The sequence below is a fragment of the Gracilinanus agilis genome, chromosome 2 (genome assembly GCF_016433145.1).
Source record: "Gracilinanus agilis isolate LMUSP501 chromosome 2, AgileGrace, whole genome shotgun sequence".
In the NCBI taxonomy this organism is placed as follows: Eukaryota; Metazoa; Chordata; class Mammalia; order Didelphimorphia; family Didelphidae; genus Gracilinanus; species Gracilinanus agilis.
This window is the reverse complement of record NC_058131.1, coordinates 644,720,143-644,731,866: the sequence shown is the minus strand read 5'-3', so window position 1 is coordinate 644,731,866 and position 11,724 is coordinate 644,720,143. Positions and strand designations below refer to the sequence as shown.

General features: G+C 34.2%; 1 protein-coding gene across 1 annotated transcript in view; it reads right to left on the bottom strand.

The window, feature by feature from the left end:
* Positions 1–1,775: 1,775 nt before the first annotated feature.
* Positions 1,776–11,724, bottom strand: part of HELLS (helicase, lymphoid specific) — a 31,065-nt gene continuing 21,116 nt past the window's right edge. The window contains exons 14-22 of the mRNA XM_044665698.1: positions 10,967–11,112; positions 10,752–10,890; positions 8,897–8,980; positions 8,470–8,589; positions 6,881–6,997; positions 6,147–6,306; positions 4,970–5,066; positions 4,809–4,885; positions 1,776–2,329 (exon numbers count right to left, since the gene is read on the bottom strand). Coding sequence (XP_044521633.1) covers positions 2,235–2,329; positions 4,809–4,885; positions 4,970–5,066; positions 6,147–6,306; positions 6,881–6,997; positions 8,470–8,589; positions 8,897–8,980; positions 10,752–10,890; positions 10,967–11,112 — 1,035 coding nt within the window. The 3' untranslated portion in view covers positions 1,776–2,234. The remainder of the gene's footprint in view (positions 2,330–4,808; positions 4,886–4,969; positions 5,067–6,146; positions 6,307–6,880; positions 6,998–8,469; positions 8,590–8,896; positions 8,981–10,751; positions 10,891–10,966; positions 11,113–11,724) is intronic.

Genomic DNA, 11,724 nt, shown 5'->3' with positions numbered 1-11,724 from the left:
TTCAATACTTGGAATAGTAGTCTGATGTTATCTACTAGTTCCCCAGAATCAGTATCTATATGGTAGGGGTCTTGAGTGGCATATTGTGGCATTGGATTGATGACAGGAAAAAGAAAATGAAAACAACCAGACTAGTGGTTAGCCCATGTTGATCTAAACGCTATGGGCTTTGGAGTTTATTTTATACTGGTTTCAAACAAAGAACACAAAGAAAGAGTCACAGCTGTGAAGGGGTTTTTTAAACCTTTATTTCTCCTTTTTGTTATCTAGGATAGCTCATCAGATAGGGAAGTGTTATAGAGGGACTTGCAGGAAGATGTAATATGGGGATTAGGAAGGGTGTAATAGGGAGATGCAGGATATTAAAATATGAGGCTGAAGCTAGGGGTAATAACTGGTAGGATCAGGGAATAAGACAAGGCAAGGGACCCAAGGCTGGAGGTAATCAAGAGAATAGACTAGGTAGTAGGGAAGTTAAGGCAATATATTGGATGAGGAAGGTTCAATGATGAAGGATGGTAGTTAAGGTGGCAGGAGAAATAAGGTAATGTCTGAGTTCAGGGAGTATAACACTGAGGTAACAAGGGTTTCAAGGGAGAGGATGAATTAATCTAAGCAGACAAACAGCAGCAGGGAAATACAGACTGGGACTTAGGTTAAAGACAAAATACTGAAGGGAAATAGACTGATCCCTTCCAAGTAAAGGACACTATACAGCCAAGTTTGAATCAGCCAAGACAGATTGAAATTGACCACAGGCTTTAGTCAGTATCACAGTAAGGGACTTGTTTTGAAAGTTACACTTCCTTCAAAAATGGACACCCTCAGCTTCCTTCAAACCCAGAAAGTATGTTGTTTCTCTTTCCCCTTCCTCCCTCTCTTACCGATTAACTAATGAAATAGCAAAAGGTCTTGTTTAAACACAAAAGGGGTTTATTGTCTTCTAGGATAGATTGACAGGGTAGAGGATCAAGGAAGCCCTAACAGCCCTTTAGAGAAACCTTAGGTGGGGGAAGGGAAGCAAGAATGTGAGACTGAGAAAGGACCTGCCTTTACTCAGCTCTCAAGGTGATTTTGAAATCAAAAGGGGTTTGGAAGTTGGATATAAAGACTCAATAAATAATTTGTTGCCAGGGTAGGACTAAACTCTCACAGATTTAAACTAACTCTGATACACTCTCCTATTCACTTTTCTCAGATATTCAGGTAAGGAAATGAAGGTAGGAAATAAGGTAGGGTAGGGAGATTCAAAGGATTTATCTAAATTAACAAATCTCAAAAACTGCAAAACTAAGCTAGGTTTCAATCTCAAGAAGGAGGAGCTCAGCTGGACCCTGGTTCCCTCCACGAGTTCTCAAGTCCAACTGAAACTCTTTCCCAAGATTCAAAAACCTTAACTGACAATAGAAATTCTGCAAAAACAGTTATACCCCCCCTCTACTCTACAGAAGGGAGAAGGGAGATTGACAAATTTAGCGCATACCAAAACTATAGCCAAAATATGTTCTGAAGTAAAATATAATTACAAAACCAATCACTTTCTACATCCTCGAGGCCTCTTTTCACCTCCCCAAATAGTCAACATCAGTCTATTTATTCTGTTTCCTTGGCCAGAGAAGTGAGCTTTGTTACTGAAGGTGGAAGTATGATCCTAAGACCTATCATAGGACCATTACAATGAATAATACTTCATATGACCCACTACCTAAGAAAAGAATCTGATTCGGTCATCTTACAATAATGAACATTTATTTGGAAAAACAGGTTATAGCAATGAACACTAAAATTATACAATTTTGCTTACAAAACAAAATAAACCATATTTCCAATCTCCCCCTTCTTCCCATTCTATCCCAACTCCATAATTGAAGCAAAATTATCTATAAACTGTATTCGTGGGGGAGGTATAAGGGGAAATGCAGAAAGACATGCAAAAACTTCCACAGGAAGACTGTATAAATCTGGCAATGTTTTAAGTATACAATGGCCTTTAACAAGAACATTACTAGAACTCAAAAGTTACAGGAAAATCTGAATCTAACATGTTTCTTCTTTTGTTCTTATCAAGGCTCAGAAAGCTACCATCTATTAAAAATAGATTGCACCTGTTAATGTAAGCTGTTACAAATAACTGAAAACAAAAACATGGATAGATTAACCGGATTTCAAAAGCAACAAGTATATCACTTTATGTGAATAAGGACCCACTTTAAGGTGATTCTTTACATCCTGATTCAGAACATACATTCAGCATCTGAGTCTTCAGAATTTTCTAAAACCTTGAAAATTCCCACTTTCTCTTTAACTGGCACAGAGGCTTTCATTTGATCTATGAAAGAAACATAAGACATCAGAACTTTAACCAAAAACATTATATTCTAAAGCAATATACTCATAGTACAATTATTATCATGTTTTTAAATTAATTTGTATTCTACTGAAAATTTCTAACTTCAACATTTACGGACATTTGAATCAACTTTCCCAGCCATTTGCAAATTGTGAATGCTGTAAAAAATAAAAAATAAAAAAAACAAAACACATGCATTCACAAATAGAGGAAGGGATTTCCTAGACTCACTTTGTCATTCTTCTATCCCAAAATATAAAAAAGCAACAAAAGCATAACCACCATACTAGTCTAACCCTTATTTTACCTCCCCTGAAGCAGTAGGGCCCTCCCCTCCCCCCAAAAAAAACCAGAACAAAAGAGGCCCACTAAGTGCTGTGAGGAATCTCAGCAAGGAGTCTGAGAAAAGCAGACATAGCAGCAGCTAGCAAGAAGTAAAACATAGTGAATGATATTATCGGTAGGCTTAGATCTTAAGTAGCAAACAAAAAAAGGTACTTTCAGAATTATAACCCTCCTTTCCCAAGACCCTTAACTCCCTGTTATCCTACCCTACTCCCAACCCACCCAGCTTAGAAGCAGATGAAAGCCATTCATCCAACACCATGAAAATCTAGAGCCTGCCCATTTTGCTAACTGTCCTTTTGATATCTCCCTGCTCTCCATGTGGAACAGGACCTGGAATGTGGACCTGACCTTAAGAGAACATCCTCTTCCACAAAGACAAAAATTTACTGCTTAGATTTTGATAAAAATCTTTACATGGTTGGTGCAACCATTTATATTTGGATATTTTTTAAATATATTTTTCAATTATGGCAGCCTTAGAACTAGACTTTACAATTACTAAACCACATTATTACTATATTTTATAATGTACATGATTAGTATATTTTATTATTAGTATGTGTCACATACTAATTACATACTAATAATATAATAATTTTGTGTCTATAAAGAGGCAGAGAATGAATTCTAATTTTTTTTAACTTGAGGGTCTATGAACAAAAAGAATTGGAAGCCACTGTTAATAAACATGAGATGCAGTTCATTTATCTTAAGTGTGTGCTAAGCAACAATTGTGGGAGACAACATATATACTTAGTATCATCATTTGATTACCTTCCCTATAGAAAAAAAATGAACTTTTCTAATTCACTTCTCATCTTTCCCATCAATAATCACTCACAACACATAAGACCCCAAGAGAACAACTAACAAAGTGTTTAAAATGCTTCCCCTCAATGACTGTGATAGCAATAAAATGCTATAGAGCTCCATTTTAAAAATAAGGAAAATAGAATCCAAAGAGCAAGAGAATAGGCTACGGTTACACACCTAGAAAATATCAGGAGTGAGATTTGAACCCACATATCCTGACTTCAAATCCAGGGCAATGAAATTACATAAGTACTTAATACTAGAAATAGGATTTGAATCCATACTCTGACTTCAACTCCAATGATGTTTCCTGGTTTTTCTGGTTTCTATTTGTGTAAGCAAAATACTATCTTCTGCAAGAAGTCCTTCTCAATTCTCATTAATCTTAGCCTTCCCTCTGAGATTATCCCCGATTTATCCTGTCTATATCTTGTTTGTACATAACTGTTTGCATATTATCTCCCCCCTATGATCTTATGAATTCCTCAATGTCAGAGAATGTCTTTGCCTTTCTTTGTATTACCACCTACTCAGCACAGCCTGATATACACACAGCAAGCACTTAATAAATTCTGATTGACTGAATCTGTTATAGCAGAAGTGGATAATTAACACAAGGATTGTACATTTTTATTATCTCTGATATCTCTTATTTTTCACTTCATTTGAAAATCTTAACTGCCAGAGACTCTTCCCTCTAACATAAGATCTTCACCATCACTAGATAAATCATCCTCTTTGAAAGTAGGAATTGTTTCTCTTTATCTGTTTGTATCCTTAATGCATAATATTGATTTTGGGATTTAGTAGGTAAGTGCTTAAAAAAAAAGCTTGTCAATCAAAGTGTGAATAAGATAGGATTAGGATATGGTGCCACTTTATATCTATGCTGCACTATTACTGCTAATCTAACAAACAGTCAAAAGGATGAGAAAAACAGCATCATTCCCTTTGAGAATTCAACGTTACCTTATTTTTCCTTTCAATTATTGCTAAATTAGAGTAAAACTGATAAAAAGTCTATGGTTGAGGAGCAAAAAAGGACAGAATTAGAGAACTAAAAACTCAACACACTACCTCATCATCACAATTCAGTGACTGAAGCCGATACCATCTATTAAGAGTACAAAAGATCACAAAACTATAATGTATTCTGTTCCATGACGATGCTGAAAACCTCTGAAGATGCACAGAATTTCCTTTCAAGATTTAGACTTAAAGAGTAAACTATAAGCACAACTATAATAAAACCAATTGGTAAATTTGAAGATTGCTCCTTGAGGGGACACATGCTTACCAATTAGGTCACTCCGATCAAGCAACAATTCCAAATCTTTATCACTGATAACTTTCTCCCTTGATCCTTTTACTTCCCTAAAGAGAAATATATATCATGTAATTTTATATAGAGAAATATAACTTTAAAGGTTTTTTTTAAAAACTAAAATAAAATTCTACCTTTCATAGTCTCTGGATTTTAGTAATTCCATCAATTCCTGAGGATCCAAGAAGGTTTTAGATTGACTTAATCCAGATTTACCACCTTTGAAATGATCTAAAAACATTTTAAAAGAAATATAAAAAAATACTCAGCTATGAAAAATTTTCCAAGCTAAATTAAAATATTGTAAATAAAAACAAAAAACACTAAGCATGCCTAAATCTACAGAATATCAAAAAATTAATACTTAAGTTCTTAAAAAACAATTTATGTATCACTGCTTACAGAAAAGATAACTATTATGTACAATAATATTACAAATACAAATTTACCCAGTCTATAGTAAGTATATTAAATGACTATGAAGAAGCAACCAAATTATCCAACTAGCAACGAAATAAAATGTCAATATTTGGGCAAACATTTATTTGCTAATGGTTTATGAATACATAGTGAAGTAAATATATGTATTCTCTTCTTTTTGCAGAGATGGAATTAAAGGCAAAATTACATTTTAGTGTAAACTAACTTTCAATGAAAAGAATTATATAATCATTGTTGATGGCAACAAAGCTTTTTTTATGTCGTTTTATAAGAATCCTACCATGATTCCATCATACTTTCGTACCACACATACAACTGTCTGCTTTACCATCACAACTGAAATGTCTCATTGTTACTTCAAACTAAACATACTCACAAAACCCCATCAATTATTACCCCAAACCCTAAACTCACCCTCTAAACCAGAGGTGTCAAATATACAACCTAGTGCAGTTCAAACCAGATTAAAACTTAATTAGGAATATTCAACAAAATAAAAACACAAAAGAACATAAATGATATGTCTTTAACATGTGAGTTTTCAATGTTGACATGTAGCCTATAGGTATCCTTATGTAGTGTCAGGATCTCCCATTTCTATTTTGAGTCTGACACTACAGCAAGACTATCCTATTTCAGTTATTTTCACCATTACTCACAAAATGTATAATATGTAATTGAAAAGCTTGGAATCCCCATAATTCAAATCCCTATCACTTCATTCCTCCCTACCTCAGCTCTGCCCCCTCTAAATCTAGTTAGGGAAAATAAAATGACCTTTTTTTAAAAAGGCAAAGCAAAGTACTGCAGACCAACTTCCTAGGGAATATATTAGTAGCACAAGAACTTTACTACAAAAGTTTTCTTTACTTTTGTGGATGATGAGTTTTTCCAGCCTCCTCTTGGCAGCTGCTCTCTCCACAATTTTCTGGTCAACAGTATTTGCTGTCACAAGACGATATACAACAACTGGTTTTGTTTGCCCAATTCTGTGACACCTATCTTGGGCCTGAAGATCAGACTGAGGATTCTTGAAATAAAAGATATACCATACCAATAATATTAGCTTAAATTTATAATAGAATCAATATACAAAATTCTAGCAGAATAAAAAGGTGAAAGTATAATACATTTTAAACTATAGTATCTTATTTCGTCAACTTTTCCTTCATAGTGAGAACACTCAAAAATGAAAGACAAATTCACTCTAAGTTCTGCAAGTTAGAAAGAATGGTAGTATATAAGAAATGATCTAATGTTCTAAAATGGATATGCTGACAATTTAGGAAATTAATTAAAAACAAAATCCTAACTTTCCTTCTTCCTTTACAAAGATGGGAAATTGCAGGTATGAAAGACTGTAGACAATAGACTTTTTTTAATGTGTATGTGTACTTTTAGTTTTTAAAAAATTCTGAGTTATAAAGGATGTTTTCTGAGAAGAGTTGGGAGAGGTACACATTGGGATATCCATGTGGAGATATACTTTGGGAAATGTAGGTGATATAAAACTGAAGTTATCACTAAAAATTTTCCTGAACAAATTTCTTTCCAACAAGAATTCAGAATAAAAAAAAAAAAAATCCCAGTTCCACTGAACTTACCCAATCACTATCATAAATGATAACCGTGTCTGCTGCAGTTAAATTAATCCCTAGACCACCAGCTCGAGTACTAACTAAAAAGAGGAAAACTTCAGGATCTGTGTTGAACTTGTGCATCTAAAAGGAAAAAAAAGGACTTAGTAAAAGGAAATTAAGAACTAAAGCTGACAAGTCCAACAGAATCTCAAGTATCTTGGCCAAACCAAATAAACTGAAATAGACTATAGTTTACTCCAATATTTCAAAGATCCACAATTATGAGTATTCCCTCCACTATTACAAATCACAATTCATCTGTATTTTCATGAGTTGTTATCTCTGTAAAATTCATGCTCAATGCAGCCAACCTGGTAAGGAATCCCTTAATGAATTTCTGAATTGAAGCTTGTCCAGAATCAGATTAAAATGAAATTGGGAAATGTTTAACAAAATTAAGATGCAACAGAACATAGATAATACTAATGTGATTTTCTAAGTCATTATGCAGCTCACAGGGATCATTATGTATGGTTTAATAGCCCCTGTTTCAATTTTAGTTTGACAATACAGATTATTTCCCCAATCCTAAGTAATTCCCAAAAATCCATCCTTCATAGGATCTTCCATATTAATGGTCCTCAAACACCAATTTCATATCATTCCTGCCCCCTTCCCAAATATCTTCAGGGTACCCCATTTTCTATTAGATAAAATTCTAAGTTCTTTTGCCTAGTGTTCTAATCATCTGGGAACACCCTTCTTGCCCCAACTCCATCATTCTAATAAATTCTCTGTGCCACTCAGGTCTATTCTATTGCTGTTCTCAGAACTCAAGATGGTCTGCTGCTATCATGACATTAATCAGGCCATGCTTCTGACTAAGGTCATTCCTAGTTCTTTCTATCTATCCTTCAAAGCCAAAGCCAAGAACTGTATCTCTTTAGCACACACTATCTGTCCATCCTACTTGTATGGTTTTCTGTTGAAGACTCACCTACAGATAAATCCTAAGGTTATTAAATAGTTTATAAAAATATCAATGAGCAAATGACATTTCAGAGAGCCATCAGTTCCACAAAAAATAGTGTTACAAATGAAAAACATGAAGATCATTACCTTTTATTAAGATGAAAGAGATGTTATCACCCAAATACACTGACTGGTCTTAATCTTAGGAAAAGTATGCCTGTCATATACAGAGTGCATCCTCAGTATTGAGGAAACACTGAGTATTTAAATTCTCTCTATGTAAGGTAATGAATCATTGGCTTGACTCAGGTAAATTTTCCCTTTAACAGAAATGAAAAATGTCAGGGACAGATTATGGAGAGTTAAGTTAGAAACAAGAGGAAAAATACCCGCAGGAATAATACTTCTATTTTAGAATGTTATAAATAGACAAAGGAGAGGATTTAATTGCTGATAGTACTCCCTTGACTGTAGTAAAAACTGCCACTGGGCCTTTCTCTTATTCCTAATTACTATTTCTCCAGCCACTTTTTGATAGAAGAATGAGGAAGGGTCTCAATGATACATTTATCTAAACAATGAAGCCAAGTATCAATAAAATGAACATTTTCAAAAAGTGAATCACATAAACACGACCTTACATTTTCTTCTCTTTCTACATAGGACATGGATCCATCCAATCGGCTAAAGCTGTAATTTCTAAGATAACAGTAATCCATCAAGATATCCAACATCATTGTCATTTGTGAAAAAAGCAGCACCTGAAAAGTACATATTACTGAATGTTTGATTGCTGAGATACACAATTATTGAACAAAATTAGTTTCCAATTAAAACTTAATACTGTGGTGGCAACTGGGTGGCTCAGTGAATTAAGAGCCAGGCCTAGAGACGGGAGGTCCTGGGTTCAAATTTGGCCTCAGACATTTCCTAACTGTGTGACCCTGGGCAAGTCACTTAACCCCCATTGCCTAGCCCTTGCCGCTCTTCTGCCTTAGAACCAATACCCAGTATTGATTCTTACACAGAAGGTAAGGGTTTAAAAAAAAAACAAAAATAACTTAATACCTTATGACCTCTGTTTTTGAGTTCTGGAAGCATTCGATCCAGAATTAAGAATTTCCCTGAACTTGTCACTAATTCTTCATTAATCTTAAAGGCAAATTAAGAAAAAAAAGAATAAACATTAGTAACAAGGTATCACATTTTAAAATATTCCTTTCATTCAGTAAGCATCAAAAGCCTGACAACTAATACTGCAACTGTAATTATAGAATCCCTGAGTTGAAAGAAGGAAACGATTATATGTGTGAAACCCACATATAATACCATCAACGTGTATGACAGAGAAGCAGGAAAACAAAGCACACAATAATGACAATGTAAAGTAACTTGGACCTGAATAAGAATTATACAAACTTCCCAATCTTATCTGCAGAAGTGAGAAACATGAAGCATGTCTCATAGCATGAAACACTATTAAGTCTTGGGTTACATTTGCTGAACTGGTTTTCCCCTTTCTCATTCATTCATTCATCTATTTATTCATTTTATAGCTTGATGGTTAGGGAACAGGAGTGATAAATTAAGAAATTAATGTAATATAGAAAGAGGTAGAAATAATTTCTTAAACTAAACCAATGCAAACAGCTTTATGCCAAAGTGGAATAGGGCTATATGAATGAGAAGGATTTAGAACAGAGTGGGAACTAACTAGAAACAGATGTAGATAAAGGGATCAGGTATGGCTCAATCTTTCTAAGCCTATTTCTTAACTCAGGGTTGTAATAAAAATAAAGAGTAGCATATGAAAAGCATTTTATAAATTTTAAAGTGCCACATAAATGTGGCTCAAGGGAAGTTCTGGGTTTCTTACTGTTAAAATTTTAAATCAACTGGTCAAGCCGGTCAATTCTCAAAATAAATTTAAATGTACTTTTTAAGGGAGTGTAATATACTCAAGAGCCATATAAACAAAAGGAAAAATTAAATCAACCTGTAGGCTCTTCAACAGCCAGTATGTTATTAATTTCCTATGCAGTGATATCAGATAACTTCTTAATAAAAAAGTAAAAAGCTAATAAATGAATGAAAAAAATCAGTTAATTCTTTACACTTTTTTTAAAATCAGCTTGGACACTTGACTAAAGTTGCTACCAGAAAGGTTCATCTTACTCTAGCCCTGTACAACCAAATTTTGATATAATATAGGAAAATAATGATTTTTTTCTAAAAAAAGTAACTTTCAATTTCAGAAAGTTAAAATTGTTAATTTGGCTACAAATATAACATACAGAAATTTAGCAGTAAAGGTCCACATAAGTATAATGAATTGCATTCTGATCCTACTGAGGATTTCCACCCCTCCCCCCAATAAGAGGCAGTATTAGAAAATGTTCCTAACAATAATATGGCAACTTATACCAAATCAAATATATACTTTTAAATAATAAACAGAATAGTCTAGTGATGGGCAAACTATTCCCCTTGGGCCAGATTCCAAGCTGAAGTTTGCCCATCACTGCTTTAAGCAATTCCCTATTCACTACGCCCCCAAATCCAGATACAGTGATTAGGAAATTGCTTAAAGCAGTGATGGGCAAACTTCAGCTTGGAATCTGGCCCAAGGGGAATAGTTTGCCCATCAGTGGTCTAGTGGATAAAGGACTAGCCTCAGATATTAGAAGACCAAAGGTCAAGTCCTGCCTCTGAAATATACTTCCCCTGAGACCCTGGGCAAATTAATCATCAAGCTTTTAGTACCCAAGCATTTAAGAATAAGATACATATTGGCACTAGCAGAGTTTCCAAAGTGGAAGCTCCCCACATCAATGAAATCACACACAAAAAAGTTAAGATAGGTAAAAATCAAAATCAAGAAGTTAAGAGAGATCAAATTATCAAATGTTATTTAGTCATTTACCTGAAATTCTTGTGTGACAGGATCTAGAGGGTACTCAATGAGGTATGGGTGGTTACAACATTTTCGAAGAAGCATCATAATGTTTTGTAGCTTTAGATTAACCTCTGATTCTATAGGAATACTCATTTCAACCACAGGTCTAGAAAAAAGTACAGACATGAATAGCGGACATTAAAAATACTCTTTGATATGAAAATACTTATGTAAATACAAACCTTTGTGTTTCCATCTCGGGTTGCATTTGGCTGATCAATTTTTCTAACTCATCAGGCATATTATCATCATCAAATGTACTGTAATTAATCAATTTTCTGCTTCGGCGCTTTGGTCTTCCTGTGGGACTCAGCTCAACAGTTTCTTTCTATAAGAGATCAAGAAATACGTTATGAGCAAATATTTCTATCCCCCCAATATATAATTATGTATTATATGTAAACATATTATTATACTTATAGAATATACATTTATATATTTTATATAATAGATAATTATGTCATAATTATGTATTATATGTAAATGTATATAAACTTCCCAAATCACAAGCCTCTGAAAAAGAACAACACCCACTTATTGACTAAAGAGCACTAAATTATAAATGATCTATGGGCAAAATTTAAAGGATAAGTGTCCTTGAGTGTGTGTGTGTGTATATATATATATATATATATATTCCTGTTAAATGTGGCAATTACATTCAAAAATAAAGAAATAGGGGGCAGCTGGGTAGCTCAGTGGTTTGAGTCAGGTCCAGAGGTGGGAGGTCCTGGGTTCAAATCTGGCCTCAGATATTTCCTAGCTGTATGACCCTGGGCAAGTCACCTAATCCCCATTGCCTAGCCCTTACCACTCTTCTGCCTTAAAACCAATACCCAGTCAATTCTAAGATGGAGGGAAAGGGTTTAAAAAAAAATAAAAATAAAGAAATAACTTAGCTAGGAAGGAGCAATAGAGAATGGAAGCTACATGAATCTCC